This window comes from Capricornis sumatraensis, chromosome 6, assembly GCF_032405125.1.
Source record: "Capricornis sumatraensis isolate serow.1 chromosome 6, serow.2, whole genome shotgun sequence".
NCBI classification, from domain to species: domain Eukaryota; kingdom Metazoa; phylum Chordata; class Mammalia; order Artiodactyla; family Bovidae; genus Capricornis; species Capricornis sumatraensis.
The window spans coordinates 107,746,839-107,774,026 of NC_091074.1; the positions used below are offsets into that span (position 1 = coordinate 107,746,839).

General features: G+C 46.0%; 1 protein-coding gene across 3 annotated transcripts in view; it reads right to left on the bottom strand.

Moving 5' to 3' along the window:
• EPB41L4B (erythrocyte membrane protein band 4.1 like 4B) overlaps positions 1-27,188 on the bottom strand; it is a 139,510-nt gene that overhangs the window by 76,922 nt on the left and 35,400 nt on the right. For all 3 annotated transcript variants that reach the window (XM_068973877.1, XM_068973878.1, XM_068973879.1), the window contains exons 2-11: positions 26,212-26,316; positions 12,872-12,914; positions 11,955-12,033; positions 10,036-10,080; positions 7,905-7,957; positions 3,765-3,885; positions 2,388-2,475; positions 2,142-2,230; positions 1,776-1,845; positions 1,512-1,681 (exon numbers count right to left, since the gene is read on the bottom strand). In XM_068973877.1, coding sequence (XP_068829978.1) covers positions 1,512-1,681; positions 1,776-1,845; positions 2,142-2,230; positions 2,388-2,475; positions 3,765-3,885; positions 7,905-7,957; positions 10,036-10,080; positions 11,955-12,033; positions 12,872-12,914; positions 26,212-26,316 — 863 coding nt within the window. The remainder of the gene's footprint in view (positions 1-1,511; positions 1,682-1,775; positions 1,846-2,141; positions 2,231-2,387; positions 2,476-3,764; positions 3,886-7,904; positions 7,958-10,035; positions 10,081-11,954; positions 12,034-12,871; positions 12,915-26,211; positions 26,317-27,188) is intronic.

Genomic DNA, 27,188 nt, shown 5'->3' on the forward strand with positions numbered 1-27,188 from the left:
GCAATGCTGTCTTTGTCTGATCTATCACTGCTTCATTCCAGCCATCCTCGGTTTACAATTTATCACCTGGAAGGAGGCACTTGCCACCTGCTCTAACTGCCTCCCTGGGGCAACCTCATCTCCAAACTCCCTTCCATTTCATGCCTCTCTTTAAAGAGCACAAGGGAACCTGGGCTAGGCCAAGCCCCACGGGAGTGTCCTCCTGGGATAAAAGCCTGTCTAGGCAACTTCTACAGTCCCCTGCTCATTTCAGTAAGAGCAGACTTCAGAACACCATGCAATGTCTCTGCCAGGCTTTGCGGTCATGACCAGAGGACCCGTGATTTGAGTCTTCCTCAGAAAGGACTTGGCCCCCCTACTCCCCTCTGCAGCATTTAAAAATACATTCAAACAAAGTAATTCTTATACAAGTGCACAGCCATTTCTGTGCACAGCCAAAGAATCTGAAATGAACAAATCCTCTGGCATTTTAAATAGAGTTCAAGGACATGCCATGTGTGGGAAGAGGTTATGAAACCATGTGAAGTTTCAGATCTTGTAACAGCAATTCCCAGATCTGTAAACACACCTCAGAAATCAACCCTGGGAGTGTATTTAAAATGGACACTCTCAGGTTTTACTCATACAGACAAATGTGTGCAGCCACAGACTCTAATTACGAAAGTCTTAGCTGGGGTCCTAAATCCTCATTTTTAACACACACCCAGGGAGTCCTCGTGCACTTTAAGAAACATGGTCTTAGAATCATGAGTAAAAACATCTCAGAATAAATTCTTTCTCCAGAGTCTTTTCAAATACTCCTGAGCCCGTCTGGGTCATTCACACACACACACACAGTGACATCCGCTCTTATTCCTAACTGTCACCAAATACCTTGATGTTAGCATGTGACAGGCCATAGAACAGTGGTTAAAATATAAGACAAAGGACCCTGACTACCTGGGGTTGAGGCTCAGCATTAGCACTGACAGACGGTGGCCCTGGGTGGACTATCTGCACCCCGGCACTAGTTCCCTTATTCGCAAAATGGGCATCATCTGAGAACCCATCTTATCAGGACCACAGGTTTGGTACGTGAAAAGCTGCAGTGCTGGGTGGTTGATAGAGCTTTCCGTAATGATGTTCGTGTTCTACCTACAAGGGCACCGCCCAGTGTGGCAGCCACCCGCTTTCATTTGCACTGGGCTCCTGAAGCCTGGTTAGCGAGGCTAAGGAACCACATTTTAAAATGTATTTAACATTAATTAATCTAAATAGCCACCTGTAGCTCATGTCTACTGTATTAGACAGCATGGTTCCAGCTGAATGTCGATGGTTAAGCATTTTGTGATTATTAGTCTCATTTTATCAAGCAGGATAGGGAGGCTGAAAGAGCTCAGATGTCAAGAAAGAAGCTGGAGCGTGAGGTCCAATGCAAGTCCCCGAATGCACATCCACCACTCCTTTTCCGCAGAACATCCCCGCCGCCCTCCTTCAGGGCTCGTGATCGAGCTGTAAAAAATGGCGCCTACCTGAACCGGAAGCGAGAGCCCAGCCGGATGAGGTCCGACCTGTTGGACTTGCTGTTTCCCGGTGTCCGCAACCGGAAGAAGGCGTGATGCTCCACGGCGCACTTCCATAGGTGCTTGCAGGTCCGGGCGCTATCCAGGCGGAACACGAACGTGTGCTCCTGCTCGCGGCCCTTCGAGGGGAAGTGTGGGTTCTGGTTACGCGGGTACTGGTAACACCGATGCAGGGTCACTCCCAGCGAAGAGGAGGGACGGGGCAAGGCTTACCTGGTCGTCATCTTCCACCACCACCAGCGTCAATTTGCTCTTTTTAAAATCCATTTTGGTAATTTTCGGCCTGGCCAGAGAGAAAGCATTTTAAAAGCACAGTCTGCAGGAGCAACCATCTACACATTACACAGCCCTTTTCTTTCTACCGGTTACGCTTCAATTTGCTTAAAAAATCATTCATTCAGGTAAGCGTGATTATTCAGAAGCGCCACTTCCATTGTCAGACACCCACACACGCAAGAGTCTGTGTGTTTTAAAAACGAATCTGGGTGTTGCCAGTATCCCTCGATCATCATCCCTCACATAGAATTCCACCACAAAAGAGGAAAAAGACATTTTTAATATAGGACAAAACTAAATTACCAAAAGAACAAGCCTATTTTGTTAGCTCCTTCAAAGATTAATATGCCTGTCGGGGTCAGTCCAAGAGAATATTCACAGCCATCTCTTCCCTACAAACAAACGAAGGCACAGTCGGTAGAAGGTTCTAACAGGTGGTCACAGAGCAGAATGCAAAACAGTTCTTCACCGCGTTACTTTGTTTGCACATTGTTTACACATTTTTCCCATCACGGGGAACCCCAGTTACTTAAATGGCACAGTTCTTACCCTGACAACGTGCATGTCTACCCCATACATTTCCAGCCACTTCGCTTTATTCAGATAGGAGAGTTCCGCCTGGGCAGGGCTCTTTCCCCTTAGAGAAACCAACAAGATATGTGTGAACTGCCATGTGGACACCCACAGGAGTCTGCAGGGCATGGCCACTCGAAGGGTGCTTGGGGCAATTAAAGGGACGAGGGATGCCATCTACATTAACATGACACAACCTCCAAGGACAGACTGCGAACAAAAAGAGGACAGAGCAGAGCTTACAATATGAACGCTTGAGGAAGCACTTTTGTGTGTGTGTAGATGCATGCACGTGTGTGCAAAGGAGAAAGGCTGAGTATACAGAGCTGACTGCTCAGAGCATCCTCCTGCAGGGCAGAGAGTGGGGTGGGACATATGGGGAGTGGGGTATGGCAAGATTCCATATCCACATTTTTCCACGTTGTTTCAGTGGGATACAAAACTGTGCTGATGTCACATGCCGTTTTCAAGAGTCAGAATGGCCGCAGGACACCGTGAGGCCATGATAAGTTTCTGAGCCTAGGAGTGACTTGGCACGGGCAGTGTTTGGGGAAGATGGGCGGGCAGTAGGAGAGGCAGCGGGCCTGTTCTCCAGGCATAAAAGTGCCAGGCTAGGGTGACTGAGGGGGAAAAGGGGACAAAGCAAAGGGTAAATGACAGGGCTGGATTTAGCTATGGTGACCACGTGTCCTGAAATGTAACTCTGTACAACACATGGTCTATGAGTGTCCCCATAAGGGACCACAGGACACATTTCTGTAGGATTTGGCCTTGAAGTTCAGGCCATGCGCACAGCCCCTGGTATGCAGATGGGCTGGATCCAGGCAGCACCCCACTGGCTTGTTCAGGAGGCTGGGATAGTGACTCTGGTTATTCAATGAGCAAATCAGGACCAGGCCCTCCATTTCTGAGAGGACCCAGAATGTGGTTTGGTTTTTACTGTACCGCTCTGGATAGAGAGACGTCCTGTGAGCCTTTGGAAAATCAGGGCTGAAGCACAGGAGAGAAAGCACTGAAGAGCTGGAGCTGTTTCAGTCATCAGCAGAGCCACTCCACCAGTAGAGTCTGACCAACGTTTGTTAGTCACTCAGTCGTGTCTGACTCTTTGTGACCCCATGGACTGTAGCCCGCCAGGTTCAGGCTCCTCTGTCCAGTGGGATTCTTCAGGCAAGAATACTGGAGTAGGTTGCCATTCCCTTCTCCAGGGGATCGTCCTGAACCAGGGATTGAACCTGGCTCTCCTACATTGCAGGCAGATTCTTTACTGTCTGAGCTATCAGGGAACCCCTCTGACCAATGCATACACGTGACCAAATGCATACACTGGAATGCTGGATGGTAGCATCAAGGTACCTGCATTCTTTCCATCTCTGGAAGATATCAAATTCCATCGCTTCTGTCTGATTTGGAATGAACCGAAACTCAGACACAAGCTCTGGTGTGTGTTCTGGAAGCTCGCACTCCCCAAGCTCGGCTGCAGGTTTCATAAAAGGGAGAAAACACGAGACAGTGAATGCTTCTGGTTATTGCAGCAGCAAGTCCAAAGGCTCTCTGCCCAACTGTAAACAGCACAGGTACCCCCTCAGGTATAACTAAGGCCCTCCTTTCAGGAGGACTTAACTCCCACTCAGTCCCCACAGATACATTCAGAATCCCTTCCAATCACTCCATTGCGCTCCCCACTGGGCCATACACCATGATCTCGATTATGACTGTCTCTCTCCCGACTACTTCTCCTGCCCAGGGAGGCCCTGATTCCATTACCCCCACCAAACTGTAGTGCCTAAATTTGCAATAAAAGGCAACTGCTGGGAATGGGGACCTGCCCAGGAACATCCATGTAACAAGGCTCTCGTTAAGGGTGGGTCTGAGCAGCACACAAGAGTCTGCAGTACTGGAGAGGACCAAGCAAGAATTCAGTACAGGCAGAACCGGGTGTTGGGGTGGGGGGACTATCAGGAGGGAGAGGGAAGGCGTGAGGAAGGTGGGAAGAGGGGGTGAGAGGGCTGCAGGAGCAACTGCGGCAGCTCAGGCAGAAGCTGGGAAGGAGGCGGCTGTGCAGAAAGGAGCAACAGCCACGTGGGCGATCCCAAGCAAAAAGCCCAAAGCTGCCCCCACAGAACGCAGGGCCGGAGGACACAGGAGGCCCATTCCTCCTCGACCTGAATGAGAAAATCTCTCTCCACTCCCCCAACCCTCGCAGGACAGGAGGCAGAGCCCAGAGGGAAAAGGAATGCCCCAGAGGCCCCTCTGCTCCTTTTCTGCGATTGCCTCTAGGACCTGGCTAATACAAAGTGTGGTCCGCAGGCCAGCAGTGTGGCCATCACCTGGGAGCTTGCTCGCCATGCAGAATCTCAGGCCCCACTTGAGACCTGCAGGAGCAAACCCACCTTCCACCAGACGCCCAGGAGGGTGGGGCACACGTTACTTGGAAAAACATGGATCTACAACAGGGGTTTTCTAACAAATATGCGTCAGAATTGCCTGGAGGACTTGTTAAAAACACACATGGCTGGCCCCCACGCCTACAGGCTCTAAATCCATACGTCTGGAATAAGGCCTGAAAACCTGCATTTCTCTTTTTAAATTTATTTTTAACTGGAGGATAATGCTTTACAATGTTGTGTTGTAAACAACAACATGAATCAGCCATAGGTATACATATGTCCCCTCCTTCTTGAACCTCCCTCCCACCTCCCACCCCAAAACCCTGCATTTCTAACAAGCTCCCAGGTGATACTGATGGAGCTGATGCAGTATGTTCCCGGGGAACATACTTTGAGAACCACTGCTTAACACAGACTCCCACCAACAAGCCAGCACATGACCAAACACCCCGAATTGACAGCAACCTTTAATGTACCTGGCAGCCCTTTCCACTGGCTTCTGAGCCCCAATCCCAGTGCCCCCTTTCAGAAGAGAGACTCCTGTGGGCTTGCAGAAGAGGATGAAATGTCCCTGTCCACCCAGAGGAAGCAGTGAAACCAAACTGGGAGGGCTGGTGTGAGGACTGCACAAGACAGCCTCTGACACTGGGCGGGGAACTCAGGGCTGTCTCCTCGCCTGACCACAGCCCCTCAAATATGCAGCTCTCAGCTGGAAGGCAGCCCTAAGACCACCAGGGGTCTGGATCAGGGTATGCGGCTGCTGGGGACTCTGGGCACAGCCACAAGTGATGGTTCTGCTCTGGACACATTTGCCCAGAAAAGGGGAGGGCTGGGCTTCCAAGGCTGGGGGCTGCAACTGACATCTGACCTAGATGTTACCCTGAAGCTGCGGACCCAGCAAGGTCGGAAGGGCCGTCTGGAAAGAGGTCTCCTTGATATGAGCCACCCTACAGCATGGGCCAAAGTGAGCCATGTGTTTACTGGTGTGTCTGCACCAGACTTGATTAACTGTGCCTCTGACATCATCAAGCACAGGAGGGAGAAGCTAATGACAAGGTTCCCACGAGACCAGGTGAGGGGGCTAGTGTCCCCCCTTATCATCAGGGGGACTAAAGCAGGCCAGAGGGACACCCATCCTGAGGAAGCATGCTGCCTGCCTTCCAAGAACCTGCCAGCAAGAGCACACTTTGCTTAGCCGTGGTGGGGGATGGTGGGTGTGGAAGAAACAGCTCAGAGGCAGGAGGGCTTGACTCCCACTTGACCGGTGTGACCTGGGTAAAGTCCCTTAACTGCCTGGGTCTCTAATGCCTTATCCACAGACCTGAAACTTACAAAGCAGGGACACACCACAAATGACTACGTTTTCCCTCCTCCCTTTTCTTTGTACCTGAATTAATTTTCAAATCAACCGTAAAATTCGTTCTCAAAAGAGCAGAGCCTCCAAGCAGGGCCACTGCATCACAACAATGGAGGCACTGATTCAAGGACAACTGCGGCAAGACACGTGTTCATGGCTCCAGCATGAGAGGAAACACCTTTCCTCTCAGTTTTCAAATGCACAGAGGCTCTCGAGAAATTTCACAGTCCTTGGGGAGCTCTTCAAGTTCATTCTGCACTTACTGATCACCTACAATAAGCCAAGTCCCCATTCAAGAATAAGCACTAAAGGTGACTAAAGAACTGAACTATCAGGGAATGGGAGTAATCTGGTCATTAAAAACCATCTTTACGAGTATAAACATGATGAAATATATGTACTAAAATTACCAAGTAGAAAACCATACAAAAAAATTTGTATACGACTCTGACCAGAACTACATTTTCAAAACACATAAAAACTCTGCTTGTCTGTGAGTAGGATGGTGGGTTCCTTCCTTCCTTCTACTCGTCTGTTGTCCTGATAGTCTATAATAAGCCTCTACTGATTTTATAATTTGAAAAGACTTAGATTAAGTTTTAAAACTTGGTAAATACAAAAGTCGGAAGCCAAATCTTATTATGGTGTTCAAAAAGAATTAGTAATTATGAATGAATACATCATCATTCATTATCCCATAGAAGCCAAAGAGCACACTGGTGAAGAGTCCACAACATATGTCTATCTGATGTGCTAACCAAATTCCCTATGTGCAGCTACACATTAGTATCCTCTTAATTAGTGCTGGAGACTTTAGTGAGTGTTTCTCGTGCATCTTAAACTAAAATCCACCAATGCATCATACGGATAGAATGGTCAACACTGAAAGTCAGGCAGGCAGCCCTCTTACCCACCAATTCCCACATGCTGATGGCTCCCCTATCAGCGCTTCCAGCCTGACCTCTCTCGTGGAGCCTGCTGACTCAAGAAGCTACCAGAGGCCCCACTGGCACCTCTGAGCCAAGAGACTGCACAGATGTCCCGCCATGGAGCCCAACTCTTAGTCTAGCCATTCACTGTTAGCATCATCCATTCTCAGCAAAAGCCTAGCAGTCACTTCTGACTCCTCTTTCAACACTGAAGCCTAATGACTGGGTCCTTCTCCTTATATTATTGATGTGGTTTGGGGGGGGCGGTGTTTAACCCCCAGCCTCGGTCAGTTTGATTTTATTACAGCTACATCTCACTACACCCCCAGCCCCAGTCTTGGTCTTGTTCCTGTCCCTTCTCCCCATCATAACCACTGTGGCCTTTCTAAAACACACATCTGATGGGGCCTGCCCCCTTCTTCAAAGGTGCCACTGCTGACAGCATGAAGCTGATGTGCTTTAACTGGGGTCAAGGTCATCCACTTCTCTAGATTTCTGAGCTTGGCCCTCTGTGTACCTCTCTGTGCCTAGGTTCCTCTGTTCATCTCCATCTACCCTTCCTCCCATGGGCCTGCCACTTCCGAGCCTCCTGCAGGTCTCTCTTGCCGAAGGCACCACACTCTGCTGTATATGTGCACACGAGTATATGATCCTGCCTTGTGGTCCTCAGAGGACTGGAAGCTACTTGGGGATGGAGACTGTATCATATTCCTTTATACACCCAAAGCAGAGCCCTGTGCCTGCTACATAGTAGACCCTCGTTTGCTGAAAGGAAAAGCAATACCTTTAAAATGCTAATTACCACTAAGGAGTAATGTACCTTGTAGGCAGAGAGCGGCTAATTCCACAGCTGTTTCATATGGGCATTTCAATCTTGAAAAAAAAAAAGAAAAAAATTAATTCTAAATATGAACTTTAATATTCATAACTACACAAAATGTCACTAAAACCATTTTTCAGTAGGTAGTGATATTTAGATAATGATTTTTGTTCTCTGTGGTTTCTATTTCTGCTGTCTACATTAAAAAATGCAAACAACCTGACTTACTCTCCCTGTTTCCCAAAGTCAGTTCTCCTCATATGTTAAATTAACCCCGTCGAGGTTTACTTTCAACTCTAAGCATAATGGGCAATTTTCCTGAATCTGGCAAGAATGGGGAAGTTTGGAAAAGAGAATGAAAAGCCCTGCCCTTTGCTTTACTAGTTTTAAACTTATTTTATCTTGATTTGACACATGCATCTTTTCAAGTTGCCTTAAATCTTTCTTGAGACAAGGTCCTAGTGTTAGAAATAAACAGACAGACACTATATCTAAGATGGCCAGGACAGCCAGATACCCCCAAGCAATCAAATAACTGAGACACTGCCACAGAGCTGTATTACTACAAATCCAGTGATCCCATTCATACTTAATACACAAATTTTTTTAGAAAAATAATAACGACATACATTGGTATAGCACTTCATAGTTTTCAAAGCCTTTTCACATACGTGTGTTATCCAGTTTGGTCAATGCATCAAGTGTGTCAGCCCCTACTATGTGTGTGGCCAGCGCCCCCCACCCTTCAGCTCAGAGAGGAAGAGCTGAGTGTTCAAGTGTCCTGCCCACCACCGGCCAGCTGGCAAATTCAGTGCTGGGGCCAGAACACCAGTCTACTGTGAACAGAGTAATGTCAGGCTGAGGCGCATGTCAACTGCAAAGTGCTGTACAAATCCAAGATGTCGCCATTAATATTTTTCCAGACTAAAGACAATCACCAGGTAAGAGGCTTTTAGTATGGGAGCACAGTATGGTGAGAGAGAAATATACACACACACTTTGATACATACACAATCAAAGATCTGTATCACACCGCCAAGGCAAATGTATACACTGTACAATCTACATGTTCTAGAGTGTACATTCCACTAGGATTCTTGCAGCACATATTCTACAGAGAATTTGCAGATTCAGAAATCACATTTTAAGTCTCCTTCAGGTCTTATTCAAAATCAAAATGTATTCTTGTCACGAGCAGGTATTGCTTTTTAGATTCAGTGGGTCTTAGTTTTTCATGTAGCAAAAAACAGTCAATATGTCTGGTGAAAAATGACACAGCTGTAAAAGTTGTGACTGCTGAAATCGCATATCCTTAAAATACATACACTGCCTGTAAAATCAGTCACTTCAGTGCCAATGCTTGTCGTGCTCAACATTGTATAGCCAGAGGCCTAGGACTTAAAAACCATTTTTAAGAGAGAAAAAGGAAATGAGATGAGACATCTAAACCTCTTTCTAGTAGAATCAGAATGTAACCTCTTTACATAAATGCAGATGATGATGAGCGAGACTTTCAGATGATCCAAATACTTGTAAGTGTATACATACTAATAAAGTATCTTGCTTGCAAATACAACAAAAGCCGTTATGAATGGAGCAATGATGTGACCGGGGAGAGAATGACTCCCAAATACACATCACTGAAGATATCAAATGCTCTTGGAAATGCTTCAAGCCATATAAAGTAAAAAAGTAAAGTGAAGTCGCTCAGTCGTGTCTGACTCTTGGCAACCCCATGGACTGTAGCCTACCAGGCTCTGAGGAGCCTCTCAGTCCATGGAATTTTCCAGGCAAGAGTACTGGAATGGGTTGCCATTTCCTTCTCCAGGGGATCTTCACAACCCAGGGATTGAACCCGGGTCTCCCACACTGCAGGCAGATGCTTTACCATCTGAGCCACCAGGGAAGCCTGGTGTTATCAAGCCATATAGGAGCTATTTAACATAAGATGTTGATGACAGTGATACAAGAATTAGACTCACTTCACAACACCTGGTGTACTTTTTTTGAATGTTGAAAAGGGAACAAAGGTAAAGAGTTATTAAAAAAAAAAACACACACACAGTGAATTATTTAGAAAATACACTATGATCTATCTTGAGTTAATGGTTAGAAAAAAAAACATACTTACTTTCCTGAAAGAATGTCATGCCTGAGTTGTAAAACAAACAGGTACCTGATAAACATATACAAAAGTCAACAGAGGGTCACTGTTCCCCAGCCACTTCCAATCCCCAGCTTCCCATCACTGCTCCCACCCCCACGCAGTCCAGAAGTCTGCATTGTAACAAGGGAGTCCAGGTCAGATGAGAACCCGGGTGGAAGCATCTCCTCCTGTCCCAGGAAGGCATTCCAGAACCTAGCTAGGAAGGTGAATGCATGTAGGAAATTTGCAAGATACTCGGAGGATGGAACATGGAAAGCTGCATGGTCCAATGACGCCTCCTCAATGCCCGTGGGCCTCCAGGAGACAGACAGACACACACACACACGCAGAGCTCACACAATCCAACAGGTAGGGTGGAACCACTGCATCTGACCCTCAGCTAACCCCGCCAGCAGATTTCAGGAAGGATGCAGCTGATTGTATCAAAGAGTTTGCAGCTGACTGCAGTGAGCGACTGCTGGAGGCTTTTTTTCTGCTGAGCTTAACCGCAGACTCTGTCTTCAAAAAACACGTGTGCACACACACAGACAGATACACACACACACAGGAAACAGAAATCCTGGAACTGGTCATGGAAAATGGGGAGGAAGGCAGCAAATAACACCAGAGGAGTTCACTGAAGTAAGAGATTAAGTAAGTGTCCTTTTTTACCAGGATGATGTGGGCATCAGAACCACTTACAGTGCTTTGTAAAAACCAAAGCTGCCCACGCTCCGCTCCACACCTACAGAATGAGAATCTTACATGCAAGAGTGGTCCCCAGGAATGTGATTTGTTCAAAAGCATCTTGGGTGTTTCTGATTCACAACCCCTGGTTAAGAATCACTGGCTTTGATGACAGCTAGAAGCAGCTCACTTCATAAAGGACTCTGAAGAGGAGCCCTAGGATAATGTAATTTGTTTGAACTTTGAACACAATGAATACAGTCACTGTCTGTGGGATGGATACAGGATAATGTGGGTGACCCAGACATGTGGGTGGTGGTGAAGGTTCTAGTACATTCCAGAATGTTACTACTTCTGACAGGCACTCAACTACCATTAAACTGAGTACCCATATTAAGGAGGAAATAGTGCTGATGTGGCCAGAACTTCCAATTCCTATAGGAAGTCTTAACTACAGAAGCCCATAGGCCCCTCCCGTGGCAGGACATGGTGATAAAGTCAGTCATTAAAGTGCTACTTAGGTGGTCACCTCCAAGCCAGGGGCCAGAGCCATGGACCGCCCGTCACCACTGCTGTGCATCACAGACAACAACCAGGGGAGTCTGGGGCATCAAAGGCAGCAGGGGACTGAGTCGAGAGTCTCACCGACAGCACAGTGGCTGAAGGGACAGTCCACACACAAAGTGTGTTTTAAGTCTCTTTTGCTTCAGCACTCTCTCTGAAGTCTCAGAGGCAGACATAGGCAGGTATACCAAGGAAGAAACTCAATGGGGTGGAAAGTCACCATGAAGGAGTGCCAACAAATCTGATACTACAACAATCGAGGGAATATTAGGCAGCGCCCCTTAAAGAAATAAAATGGCAGTTTGGGATGCTGAAATGCTCTTCTAACATCTGCCTTCCCTTTTGGTATCTGAGATAAAAAAATCAAGTGCCAGAGGCCAACTAGCCAATTTACCCAAGGTCCATCAAGACAGAAATGAGATGAGAAGATACACTTTTAAATTCTGATTTACTAAGAAAAGGTTCAATCAGGCAGTTTTCAACAGAATACAGAGATAAGCACAGGCAAAGTGTTCATAACTTTTTCTTAGAACAGAAAGACAGCAGATGGAAGAGGTGGCAAGTCCACAGTCTAGAAGACCTGCTGATTATAACTAAGGCAAGTGCTATGGGGTGTGAGTGGTGGAAGGACCTTGCTTCACATCTTGTCCTACCTTGTAAACTCTTCACGAAGGTTGTTCGGTTCTGAAGAATAATATTTAACTCGAAAGTGCAAAGCATAAGCAGGTCCAACTAAGCGTTTGGAGATGGAAGGTTGAAGATGTTTTTCCCCAAGTTTTGAAGATCACAGAATGGACAAAAGGAAAAACACATTAAATCTATTAACATATCCACCACACCACTGGAAAGTAACAACAGAACATACAAAGCAATCCCAGTTTGGAAAACTAAAATGGACTTTGGTGTTGACAAAAACAGTGTAGTTAGTAATCTCATTCTGGAAGAAAATCCTACTCATGGTAGACGACTTACTGAGAGCTAACATTTTACTTTCACCCCTGACTGCCAAGATACCCCAGTGACACTAACTTTTAACACAATACTAAGTGGGCTATAGGAAAGTGACACATAAACAGCCAAGTGTTCTGTAATCTAAAAATAACTACAGTAAAAACACTTTAAAAGTATTAAATTTTTAAAAAAATTACTCATACATAAACCACATTGAAGAAATGTGGTTACCACAACATAACATCAGAGAGCAGGACCAGATTGTCAAAGATCCCGCCAGCTCTCCCATTCTTTGAATCTACTTCATAACCCACAAGAAAATGAATGTCACAGTTATAAAGTCATGTTTCTGAACATCCTATTTTTCAGTCCTCATTGGGGGAAGTGTCTAATTTCAAAAGAGGGCATCGTGTGTTTTTTTAACATCTACTAAAAACTCCCATTCAAATTTCAGACTCTTAACATTTAGCCAGTCTTAGGAAATTAAAACATCCTTAGAACTGAATCCATTTGAAAATGCTCCCAAGTTCTAATGAAAATGTAATACTTCAAAACATTGGCAAAGGAGTTCACTCTCTGAAAAAGCAGTAAGGTAGTAAACTGAATTTTGCTTACTTACTTTTCATCTGCTTTTTTATAGGTTTGGAATGATCCAGCCAGTGCTAAAAGAAAGAAAGAAAAAATTTGTTTTAGGAATAGTTTCATCAATAAGATTTCATAGTTCCCTGGGGTTACCCTCCCCTATAAATCTTAGTAACTAAAATCAGGGCTGGGCCTCCCTTGTGGCTCAGCTGGTAAAGAATCCACCTGCAATGGGGGAGACCTGGGTTCGATCCCTGGGTTGGGAAGATCCCCTGGAGAAGGGAAAGGTTACCCACTCCAGTATTCGGGCCTGGAGAATTCCATGGACAACATAGTTCCATGGAGTTGCAAAGATTCAGACACGACTGAGCGACTTTTACTCACAAAACCAGGGATTGGACCAGATTATGAGCTCTTAAGCTAGTTATCTGCATCCTGCTTGGTATAGTATAAAAATATCTGTGCTTCATGAAAGATGTCAACATCATTAGAGAAATGCTAATCAAAACTACAATGAGGTATTACCTAACACAGGTCAGAATGGCCATCATCAAAAAGTGTACAAATAAATAATAAGTGGTGGAGAGAATGTGGGAAAAGGGAACCCTCTTTTTTTTTTTCCTTTCTTTTTTATTTTAACACCCCTCCCCCTCCCCCCGAAGTTAAAGGGAACCCTCTTACACTGTTGCTAGGAATGCCAACTGGAGGAGCCACTATGGAGAACAGTGTGGAGGTTTCTTCAAGAGCTAAAAATAGAACTACCATTTGATCCAGCAATTCTACTCCTGGATAAACATCCAAAAACCCAAAAACACACATTCAAAAAGATACATGCACCCCAGTGTTCACAGACAACCCAAGTGCCTATCAATAGATGACTGGTTTAAGAAGGTGTGACATATATACACAATAGACTATTACTCATAAAAAAGAATGAAATATTGCCATTTGCAGCAACATGGATGGACCTAGAGATGATCATAATAAGTCAGAGAAAAGACAAATATCATATGCTATCACTCACATGTGACATCTAAAAAATGACACAGGAATCTATATATAAAATAATGGAAACAGACTCACAAAAAAAAAGGAAAAAAAAAAACTTATGGTTACCAAAAGGGAAAGGGGAGAGGGATAAATTAGGAGTTTGGGATTAAACTACAGATACAAACTACTACACATAAACCAGATAAGCAACAAAGATTTACTGTTTAGCACAGGGAAATATATTCAATATCTCATAACAACCTATAATGGAAAATAACCTGATGAAAATTTATATATAACTGAGTCACTTTGCTGTACACATGAAACTAACACAATATTATAAATTAACTATTCAGTTCAGTTGCTCAGTTGTGTCTGACCCTTTGCGACCCCATGAATTGCAGCATGCCAGGCCTCCCTGTCCATCACCAACTCCCGGAGTTCACTCAAACTCACTTCAGTTAAACAAAGAAAAAATATCTGTGCTTATGCACATCAAGTTCATTTTTCCTGGGAAGAGTTAGCTTTCCAAAGAGGTGCTGAAAATAACCTAAAACCCTTTACCTAATTGATCTATAAAGTCCCTTCAAGTCAATGGAGCCATCAGCAGCCTTTTCCTCCTGAGTTTTCTCACGATAGAACTAAGTCTCTACTAACCTAGTAACGACCATAGGCCACGCTGCCAAAAGTCTCTGTTCATACACGGGTTTTTTGACTCAGTCCCCCTAAATTCAACAACCAAAATTCAAGACCCTTTAAATGACCCACACTGAAGATGGAAAGACAGGAAGGAATTTGCCTGAGATAATTCTGCTCTGGTCCATGAAGGTGTTTCTAGTTCCGCTAGCTTTCACCAGAAACACCACTTCAGTCTTATCCACCTGAGGAAATTACAAAACCACTTCCCTCATATAGAAGTTCCTCTGTAACACCCAACTTGTTGGTGCTACAGTCTTGAGGAGCCTTGGGAGCTTGACTTCCATGAAAAACAACATTTAAGAACATGACACTGTGAGCCCCTCCAGGCGAACATATGCCTCAGAGGGCAAGGACCACATACTTAATCATCTCTCAAGTTTCCTGTGCCACACACAGAGCTGGCCACCCAGCAGGCCTTATTGGATTCTTGAGAAATAAATAAAAATGTTCAACATAATTTTTTTAAATGGGGCAAAAAGGGACTTTCCTTTATGGAAACTCTGTGCGTGCGGAACACTGCTGTTAGGACAGCAGCTAGAACAACAGCACAGAGTGGGTTTCTCAATAGCTGTTCAGAATCAGAGGTCATTCTGCTGACCGTCAATATACTTTCAGAAGCAATCCAAACCCTGCTCATTCTAATAATGAAAACGGGAGGGAATGAGTGAGTACAGTGTACTCTACCCCTCACCAAAGAGCCCATTACGAGAATCTGTGGGAGGAGAGGCATAAGGCAACACAAAAGCAAATAAGAGATGAATTATAACACAATAAGCTGTGAGCAGTGCAATGGGAGACATTGGCTTTGTCATCCCTGCTCCCCAGCGAGGCAACTGAGTGATAAAAGCCCCCGATCCCCACAGCTGGATGTCTATCTCAAAGGCCTGTGCACAGGATGCTTCGTCTTATTGTTAATAGCTCTGAATGAGAAATGACCTAAATGCCCATCAACAAAGACGGATTAAAAAATGACTCCTCCATGTAGTGAAATACTATTCAGCCTTTAAAATTGATTTAGGCCTATTATATTGATGTGACAAGAGATCCATAGCACAATGTGAGATGGAAAAAAAAAAAGCAGGTAGGACCCCTTTATAGAAAACTATTATTTCCTATCGACACATGTCCAGAAGAATTTATACAGGTTATTTCTGAATGTGGGACTGTGAATGACGTCTACTTATTTTCTTTTTCACTTTTCTGCGTAGTTTCTTCCTTTTAATGAGAATATTATTTTCACAGCAGAGGGTGTGGTGGGGTGGGCCTGCCAGGTTGTCAATTTTTATTACTCATTCACCACTTGCCTATCGGGTGGTTTTTGATGATCAATTTGTCTCACTAGAGTGAGGTCTCACTGCTGCCCCTTAGCCAAGCTGAAGTCCGGGACCCTTAGACCCTGGGAAGAAGACATACAAGGACTTATAAATCAACATATTTGCTTTCCTGCCAAAGTAAGTATCATGCTAACGGCTTGAATAAACCTGTTCTTTGCCTCACTTTCAAATGAATTTATCCATACCAGGCAAGGAACGTTCTCCCCACAACCAACCTCTAATCTTATTAGCCCTGGAGGCTCAGAGCTTAAAGGAGCTTGTCCCATTTCTTTCCTTTCCCAAGTCTCCTTATCATATTTGGAATAGAATAAATTTCAGCCCACTGCTCCTCTCCCCCTACTGTCAAACTCTAATCTTAATCCAGGCCCCGCCTGTATCATTTCCTGAGCTGTGGTTTTCAACCCTGGCTGCACATTTCAGTCACAGATACCCAGGTTCCACCCAAGATCATTATACAGAATTCTAGATCATTAGTGTTTTCCAAAGGCTGCCAGTGTGCTCATTAAATATTTAATGCTGAAGTTTCCCTGCATCCTCTCCTACCCAAGAATATGTCCTAATAATGACCCTGGGGATCCTGAAACATCCACAACCCCTTCTGAAGACTGCTGTCTGAGGTCTGTAAAATCTTCAGCAATTTCAGAGTTTACGAGCCAGATGGCTATGGCCCGGTGTTAACTGACAGGCAGATCATGGCTGGACGCTCCTCCTGGACAGCAAACACCCTTCCCTCTGACCACACTGCTAAAGAAGTTCCCCTCATCCTCGTGCACTGGCCCCCATCCTTCCCAGCAAGTCACCAGCCATGGAGCCTTGCCCCGAGCAGGACCTACCAGGATGGAGGTCTAGGGCTCACAAAGCTGGGAAAAAAAATCAGCAACAGCTCCATTTAAAAAGCTCCTTGACCCTGCAGTGTTCTGATCAGGTTTGCTCATCTGCATCAGAGGCAATAAGAAAGCCAGTCACAATCCTAAAACGAGATGATAAAACCTTTCTTGTGTCCTACCAGTTCAAACTGACCCAACTTCCTTCTTAGCTGCAGGGGCTGACCGGACCCTGATCACTCGTATTTAATCCCACAGGACCACCCTGGGACTTAAAGACCCCGGATACTCAGGCCCAGTGTGGCATTTAGCAAATCATATCCTGTACGTGGCTTGAAGCCCAATTTAACAGCAGCAGGACCTATCTCAGATATTCACCTGCATCTGGCTAAATATAGCCAGGCCGCCTGTCAGCAGGGACCAAGACAAATGGCTGCAGCCCTCTTATCAGACTGGTAAACCAGTCATTGGAAAGAGACAGGTGCGATTCTGAGTTCAAAGGGCAAGCTATTTAACTCAGACACTCTAATGGGTATTAGGTAGTTTCTGATCTGAATTTCCCATCCAAGTCCATCTGGCAAAACCCTTTCCATAAACTGAGATGTGAGATGATCTGGCAAAGCCCATCTGTTCTGACTGTAAATCCGTTCTAGAGTTATGACATATATGAGACTGGCTGTAGAATTTAATTGTCTAAAACCTACACACAAGCACTTGAATCACAGGAGAGGCTCAGGGCTTGACAAGGGTCTAAAAACTCTGCCGGAACAACCCCTGGGCCATCACATTTGAGTGATGGAACTCATAACTGGCTTTCTAGTACCTCTAGATTTTCTTGGCTCGTAAAAAGTGTCTAGTTTGCATTTAAATTAGAGCTGGAAGGAATATGAGATAATCATATCCAAAGGATATAAAGAGAAAGAAGAAAACGAACACTTTTGGAGCCTATTGTGTGTGATATTGTGATTCATAATAAGAAATGTATATTTGGTCTTCGTTGGTTTCTGGCACAGAGCCCCTAAAACCCTTGTAATTTCCTAAGTGGTAACAGCAATAAAAGTGTCTTAATATTCATAACAAACCCCTTTCAATGACACCTGAGTTTATGTGAATGAGGTTCTTTGGGAACGCACCTAGGGATGGGGCTGGTTGCTAGGGGAACCAAACATATGAGAGTAGGAACTTTCAGTCCCATCCCCCGATCTCCAGGAAGGGGAGAGGGGATGGAGGTTGAATCAATTACCAACGGGACATGATTTAATCAATAGTGTCTGTGTGATGAAGCCTCCGTAAAAACTCAAAAAGACAAGGTTCAGAGGTCTTCAGGGTTGGTGAACATATGGAGATTTGGGAAGAGTGATGTGTTCAGAGAGTCACAGATGCTCCACACCTTCCCACCCCCAATACCTTGCTCTGTGCATCTTTCATCTGGCTATTCCTGAGCTACATCCTTTTATGATAAACTGGTAACCTAGTAAGCTAAATGCTCTTCTGAGTTCTGCATTGGCTCTGGCAAAATTGATCATTCCCAAGGAGGGGGTCTGGGAACCTCCCACTCACCTATAGCCAGTAGGTTAGAAGCATAGGTGATGATCTGGACTTGGGATTAGTATCTGAAGTGTGTGTTTGGGAGCCGGGGGTGGGGAAGGGAGGTGGGGAGTCTTGAAAGACTGAGTCCTTAACCTGTGGGATATCTGACACTATCTACTTGAAGCATTCATATATTGGTGGTGTTGGGAAAAACACACATTATATTATGTAACATCCATTGCCTTCTCGGGCCTCGGAGTAGAGAAAGGTGGCTGTGGTGAGGGCAAGGGGTACCCTGCATCACGGCGCTAGTGAGACAGGATTCTAACTCAGCAAGTGTCAGCATGATGCTCTGGGCCTCCACACACACCCCAGTCTGATACTCCTTTTCTGCCTATGGGAGGGCTCTCGCCTCATTCTCAATCTCATCCAGAAGGAAGTCCTGTCAACCTGCTGTGCACACCAGCCACTCCAGGCTTCCTTGGGGGTTCGTTTAGCTCAACTGCAGAGACCCCTTCCCTTCCCTGCCCTTCCTTTCCCAGGTGGCTCAGTGGTGAAGAATCCACTCGCAATGCAGGAGATGTAGGAGGCGTGGGTTTGACTCCTGGATCAGGAGGATCCGCTGGAGAAGGAAATGGCAAGCCATTCCAGTATCCTTGTCTGGAAAATCCCATGGACAGAGGAGCTTGGTGGGCTACAGTCCACGGGGTTGCAAAGAGTAGGACACGACTTAGTGACTATGCAACAACTAAACAGAGACTTCCCTTGATCCACTGTTTCCCATTCAGTGCTGATATTTGCACGTGGGCAGGAAAACCCGTGCTCTGCCAACATTCAGAAGCAGGCTGCTGGGAGGCCTGGGGCGTTTCTTGAGCTGTTTGACATGTCTTTGAGAAAGAGGCGGAAGACCAGAATTCAAGTCCCAGCCCTGGCACTTGCCTGGGGTGAGGCTGTGCACTCACCCTTTCGCTTCCTTGTCAGTGCCCTGAGCTGTCTGCTGACACTGGCTAAAGAATCCACTCCCTGTCTCTGGAAACTAATGAACCATTCATACGCAAGAAAGGGTTTGTCCGCAAACATGGTGACATTCCAGGCACCCATCGGAGTGAAGCCACAACAGTCCCTCTGCTTGTCTTTCCAGCAGTCACCATGTCTGTGTGTCAACCTCCCTGGCAGCCGTGGGCCCCTAACTACCCATCTACCTGATTCCATGATGCAGAGACCGGAGAGAAAACCTCTCACAGGTCTTGAGACAAAGGCCAAAATCCCCTTTTCTGGATCCTTGCGGCCAAATGGATCACCATAAGATGCTCTCTTTTCATGCTGGGATGGACTTGGGAAAGGACTCAGGATGGCTACCCCTACCCAGTAGAACACCCGCCCCCAAGATGGGATGGAGGCTCCCGCTTAGTGGGGCAGTGGAGACCCCTGCCCCAAATGCCTGCCCCTCCTCTGCCTGGCAAATTTCGCTTGTCCTCTGCTTCTGCAGCCCTCCCCATGTTCGCCCTCCCCCTCTGACAGTGTGATCACCTCGTCAGTGACACTCAGGCTCCAGGCTCACAGATGAGAGGACTGGGCCCACAGTATTCCAGGGGACCACTTGTTTGTCTGCCCCCCAGACTGTGGCAGGCAAGGACATTGTCCAGCCTACCCATGTGCCACAGAGCTGGCCACTGAGTAAGCTCCAAGCCACAGTACACTGAATGGCTACTGACTAAATGTTTTCTTTGTCTGTGTGTGTTGTGGGGGGGTGTCTGGGGGTGGAGGGGTGTGACACTACTATGTGTCATGAAATCAGTATAACCCAGTGGGTTGGCCACTGCAATGACAGACCAAGTTCTGAATCTTGGCTCTATCCCCTACTTTAACCTTTGTGAGGTTCCGAGTAAGCCACAGCTTCATCATCTGTGAAATGGGTCTGCTTCATGAATCGATGATGAATAATTAAACATGAGTGCTATAAAGCCTTCGGTTTGATGCCAGTCTCAGGTCAGAGTGGGGACTCAGTAAACAGCCCCTACCAGACCAGCCAGGAGAAAGCTGGGTGGGTGCAGGCCAGAGCCCGGGCTCTCAGAAGACAGCTTTGATTTGTAAAAATAGAGCCCATGCCCCTGCTTTGAGCTGTGCCCAGCAAGAGCTGCAGATGGATTCCTGGGTGGCTTTCCTGCTTTAATACAGAAAAAGGAAACAGGAGGCCCCAGCCCCAACTGCTAAAAATAGGCGATGCCAATAGACTTTGACCTTGCTTCAGGGCTGGGCAGTGCACTATGGAAACCAGGCTTGGCTCTTCGCAGGGAGCTGGGGACGCAGAGAGTTGTGCCAAGAGCCCTGCCACTGCCAGCCCTCTGATATGAGTATCAGGGGCTGGGTGGGGATGTCATTCTTGGCAGGAGCCTCTATCATGGTGCAGTAAGCCACTGGCCAAGTGGACCATCCCCTTCCTGGCCCCCATCTATTACAACTGCCACCAACTGCTTCATCCTAGACCCTAGGAAAAAAAATCAATGGCTCAGAAAACCTTTCCAAAAGGTCTCATCTAAATTGCTAAGGTCTCTCCTACAGGCAAGGCAGCCTTGAGGTTCCAGCTAAGCTCAGTGTATCACCTCTGGGAGCCTGATGAGCCTGCCCACCTGAAAGAAGAGACCCACAACCATGATGGGTTACAAAGCCCTTTCTCCTCCCTTAACTGAAAGAGTCCCTCAGTTTCCCTGTGAAATGGATGTTACTGCATCCACCCTGGTGCTAAGAAAACTCAGGCTCCAGAGTACCGTGTACTGAAAAGAGTGCCTAAACCTGAAATTGTAAAAACCTGGGTTCATGCACGAGCTGTGCGACTCACTCAGTGACTCGCCAAGGTCTAAGAGCTTTGGTTTACCCACCCAGAAGACGGGAGAAATTTGACCAGTGGCTCCTAAGGTCCCTTCTGAGGCTAAAGTTCTAGGCTGTATGCCTTGTTACCACGAGTCGCCAAGTCAAGAGGAGAAGGTCCTAAGTCTTAGGATCTAATTAGAAAGGTTTGCTCACATACACAAATAATGACCTTGAGGCCAAATGAGCAAACTGCCAGAGAGGGTGAAATAAACTTAGATTTACACAGAGGAGGAAAAACACTTTGGGAGTTCAGGGCAGGCCGCATGAAGGGCTGTCATCAGAGCTGGTCTTGAAGGATGGCCAGAGTTAAACGGGATGAACTGAAAGTGAAAGTGAAGTTGCTCAGTCGTGTCCAACTCTTTGTGACCCCATGGCCTGTAGCCTACCAGGCTCCTGTCTATGGGATTTTCCAGGCAAGAGTACTGGAGTGGGGTGCCATTTCCTTCTCCAGGAGATCTTCCCCACCCAGGGATCGAACCCGGGTCTCCCGCATTGTAGACAGATGCTTTACCGTCTGAGCCACCAGGGGAGTCTCTTAAACGGGATGAGGAAGGGCATTCCAGGAGCTGCACCAGCATACGCAAAGTGACTAAACAACAACAAAACGTCGCCAGAGCCTAGCCTGCAATGAGCCCCAACTGGAAGGCAGACTGATGAGAAGAAGGGGGCTGGGAGCTCCCGCTGCTCCACATGGCTCGGAGCCTCAGAGTCAGGCAGATAACGGCCCTGCACCTGCTCTTGCGGGGCAGAGAAGCACGCCATGTTCACAGAGCTGCAGGATGAAAAGGCTTTAGCACCTTCAGAGTCTGGTGTATGGCCTGGGAAGGATGCCTGGATCCCGCTGTGAACATCCCTCCTGCCACACGGGGCCTGGGCACCGGCAGGCAGGAAAGCCTGGCAGCCAAGTGAGCAGAAGCTCACAGCAAAGACATTCATAATGGAGTCCCCTCTGTGGTTTTCGGAGAACCCGAGTGGCTGGGGAGTGGTCGCCTGGGGTTAAGGACATGCCACCAGGGCAACAGGTACTTGGCTCTCAAGGCAGAAAGATGGGTATTTTCTCCCTTCTGACTAGAGGAGATGTGAGGGACAGTACCCTGCCTCCCCTTTAGTCTCAGAATCACGGGATATTAAAACCAGAAGGGCTCTTGGAAGAACACATCCAACAAACCCATTTTACAGATGAGGAGACTGAGGGCAAGGGAGAGAAGGTGGCTTATCTAAAGCCCATCAGACCAGGAGCAAGGTTCGGACCTGAACTGAGCCCTGGGCCATAGACAATCTGAAGCCAAAAATACCATATACAAAAGGACAACAGGAAAAGCAGCTCTGGGAAGAGGACTGACAAGTGTCAGATGCTGGGGACGGGAAGGAGAACTCTAAATCCAGCACTGAGGAAGCAACTGGAAATGGAACTCTGATGTAGGTGTGTAAATGCTGGAGAAACAGGCAAAGTCCCTTAAGAGAAATCAGTAAAAAGAATGGACAGAGAGAAAGAGACACTGAGGGGCAGGGAAGAAAACTCAAGGCATTCAGGCTAAATGAACTCGGTCTTCTCAGCTGGAGGTGAGGCCACCCGTGAGAATAGTCTCTGTGGGGACTGGACTAGAGGCCTGTGGTGCAGACTCAGAAGGGGAACCCTGGGGCACTTCAGGGTCCATTGGGGGCTCATGAGGCTCCAGGAACAGCTCAGGGCTTGGATTTCACTGAACCTGTGATCTATGCTCGGGCCAGAAGGCATGGCCTGTGGCCTCTCCAGCAATACCTGGCAGTCCTGGAGAAGCAGCAGAGGAAGCAGATGGGCCTGCATGCATGTTGAAGGGGGGTCAGGAGACAGTCACGGGGGCAGGAGAATCAAAGGGCAAATGGGGACACAAAGGACATGCCTGAGGCTTGACCGGGCGGGGAGGAAGACGAGGGCAGGAGGCTGTTGTTGAGGCCAAGGCCACATGCAGAGGAACTGGAAGGAGGGTAAGAAACAACAGAATCCTGGATCTTATCCTGGCCACAGGATGAGAAACAACAGAATCCTGGATCTTGGAGTGAATGGACAGTGACAGGACCCAAGGTGCTTCTGGGTGAGGTTTGCTCAAACGAAACTTCAGTGAGAGGAAACCAGGTCTGGAATATTTAGAGGCGTTAACAACTTGAGTTCTGAGTTTGCCCCGGGAGGAGGAAAATGGGCACCTGAGGCCTTGAAGGATGGGAAGAGAGTGCTGAGGTCAGAGGGTGCGGCACTGGGTGGTCCAACCTCAAAGGAAGCAGAAGTACACAGTGGAGGGGACAAAGGATGGTGGGTTGCCCTTCCCTGAGCCATGGGGGCCAAAGGGAGTCTCCTGCTCACAGGAAGGAATCAGGACCACGATCTCAAGGAGGAAGCAGGATGCTCATGGCAACAGTCGGGGGGTAAGGGAGAGGGCTGCAGGCAGACAGGAGGTCCTGAAGGTGGGGCAGAAGCTGGCAGTGTAGACGGGGCATCCAGTGGGTGCAGGGGGACACATCTGCCCAGCAGGCACTGTAACCCAGGCTGTACTGCATCACCACAGACTGGGCACCACACCATCCCTCTCAGGCAGACCCAATTTCCAGGCATCAACTTTGAGTATCTCCTTACAACCATCATGCATAGCCCCAGGAAGTATTTAAAAAGTGTCTTTCAGGTAGAAAGGCTTAGCTACACAGGAGGAGCTCCAGGTCTCAGTTCAAATATCTCCTACCAGAGCACTCACCCTTTCATACTCTGTCTAAAATAGCACTGCCCCTTACTCTATCTGCTCACTCTGCTTTATTTTTCTTAACCCTTACTACCACCTGTCATATTACGCAGGTATTACACACATATACTGCATTATCCACTGCTTAGAACAGGGCCTAGTGCACAACAAGCACTCAATAAATATTTCTAGATTGCTGAATAAATTCTCTTTGAAACCCAAAGCTAGATTCTGCTGGGAATGGAAACTCTGAAGTCTTTCTTGCTTTTTAAAAGAATAAAGCTGACAGTATGACAGTCCTTGATTTCAAACTATACTACAAAGCTACAGTAATCAAAACAGTCTAGTACAGACACATAGCTCAAAGGAACAGAGAACCCAGAAATGAACTCACATTTATATGATCAATTAATCAACAACAAAGGAGGCAAGAATCTAAAATGCAGCCAAGACAGCCTCTTCAATAAATGGTGTTGGGAGATCTGTATAGCTACAGATAGAAGAATCAAACAACTTCTATCTCATACTACACACAAAAATAAATTCAAAATGGATTAAAGATTTAAACATAAAACCTGAAATCATAAAACTTGCAGATGAAAACATAGGCAGTATGCTCTTTTGACAGTAATCTTAGTAGTATTTTTAAATATGTCTCCTTAGGCAAGGGAAACAAAAGCAAAAGTAAATAAATGCAATTATACCAAACTACAAAGTTTTTACACTGTGAAGATAACTATCAGCAAAATAAAAACGCCACCTACTGAATGGGAGGAGATCTTCGCAAGCGACATATCTGATAAGGGATTAATATCCAAAGTACACGAAGATCTCCTGCAACTCAACATGAAAGAATATCCACACGATCCTATTTAGAAATGGGTAGAAGATCTGAATAGACATTTTTCCAAAGAAGACACACAGATCTCCAACAGACAACATGAAAAAATGATCAATATCACTATCAGGAAAATGCAAATCTAAACTACATCACCTCACACCTGTCAGAATGTCTATTATCAAAAACACAACAGAAAACACGCATCGGCAAGGATATGGAGAATAGGGAACCCTTGTGCAGTGTTTGTTGGTAGGGATGTTAACTGATGCAGCCACTATGGAAAAGAATATGGAGAGCCCTCAAAAATTAAAAACAGAGCTACCGTAGGGTCTAGCACTTCCACTCCTGGATATTTATCCAGAGAAACAAACACACTAATGAGAAAAGATATAGGTACTCTTACGCTCATCACACTGTTATAGTAGCTAAGATATGGAAGGGACCCAAGTGCCCATCAATAGATGAATGGGTCAAGAAGATGCGGTACCTATACATACACATCAGAACACTACTCAGCCATAAAAAATAATGACATCTTGGCATTTGTGACAACAGGGATGGATCTAGAGGGTATTATGCTAAGTGAAATAAATCAGACAGTGAAAGACAAATACGGTTTGATTTATCACTTATGTGTGGAGTCTAAGAAACAAATGAACAAACATTACAAAATAGAAACAGAATTAGAGATACGGAGGACAAACAGGTGGTTGCCAGGAGGGAAGGAGGGAGGGAAAAAATAGGCAAAGGTGATTAAGAAGTACTAACATCCAGCAGTTGCAAAATAAATGAGTCACGGGTCTGAAATGTATAGCAAGGAGAATATAGTCAGTAACTATATAATATTTTTGTATGGAAACAGGCTGTAAATAGGCTTATTGTGGCGATCATTTACAAAGGTACAGAAATATCGAATTACCATCTTGTGTAACAGGAACTAATGTAGTATTGTTGGTCAATTATAAAATAGATGAAGAAATAAAAATAAACAAAAGAGCAGTTCTGAGCTGTGTTGAGTTCACTTACTCAGGCACCTCCACTCTGGACAGTTCTGTCTCAGGCAAAGTGAGGGAAGTCTTTGCTGACCAAACACAACCTCCTGGAGCCTGCAAGATGGCTCTTGGGCAATGCCAAGACCTGCTCGGACCACCCGGCCCCAGAGCCCACTAAGCCTGGCTGCGATTCAGCTGTACTCACAGCACCTGCTCTCTGCACCTGGCAAGAGTCCACGAGGAGAGGGCGGCCCAGCCTCTTCTGCTAGTTAAAAATACACACAGCATCCCCAGAAGAATTCTTATAATGAGATTTCTTTCTACCTACTCTAGAGATGTGCCTACACTGCATCCTCATGCTTGGAAATGTCTCCCTAGCACATCTCCACGTGCAACGAGATACTGGACACCTCCAGGGTGGGGCGTCATGGATGTACCACCTCACATGGGCGCCCACACCTCCATCCCAACGCTCTTTACCGCAACACTAACGCAGTTTTACTCCTGTCTTTCTCTACCAATTTCTAGTAACCGTGGACCTGTGATTAGCCAGTCCATCGTGTAAGGAATCGAAGGAATACTTACCGGAACCTGGGCAGAGTCAAGGAACTGGAGGCCAAAGTAATCTGTTTCCACCAGGTCTAAGTGGTACACAATCTGATCAAACAAATCCTGGCCTTTGGCATGTTTCTGGAAGATAATGGGCAGATGAAATTTTAGGAGGTGACAGTTGATAAGAAACAAGATTTAAAAAAAAAACCCCAAACAATAAAATCACTTTCCCCTCTCTACCATACACATATGTGTCAGAGTACACAAATTTATTTAAATGCAATTATTTTTTTATTATAATACAAACTCATGATTAAATCTAAAGCATACGTGATGACAAGAAAACCCCACCAAACTACTACTTTATAGGATGATTAGGGAACCAACACCTTATTATGACAAAAGGTTAATAAATAGAAAAAAAAAGTCAAGCATTGATCCTGCCTTTAGCTGCAGCACTAGGAAACCAAAGAGTTGCTGTTGTTTAGTTGCTAAGACATACCCCACTCTTTTGCGACCCCATGGACTGCAACCTACCAGGCTCCCCTGTCCATGGGATTTCCCAGCCAAGAATACTAGAGTGGGTTGCCATTTACTCTCCTGGGGTTTTTCCCAACCCGGGAGTCAAACCCTCTTCTCCTGCATTGCAGGCAGATTCCTTACCACTGAGCCACCAGGAAAGACCAACCCAAGAGTAGATGACAGAATATACAAAAATTAACTAAAAATAAATCAAAGACCTAAATGTAAGAGTTAAAACTGTAAAACTCAGAATAAAACATACACACAAATCTTCATGACCATGGATTAGGCAAAAGTTTTTTAGCTAAGACACCTAAGGCACCAGCAACAGAAGAAAAAAACAAATGGACACCATAAAAATGTAAAACTTTTATGCTTCGAAGAACACAAAGACATCAAGAAAGTACAAAGACAACCCAGAATGGGAGAAAATCTTACAAATCATACTTCTGATAAGGGACTTCTCTAGAACATATAAAGGATTATTA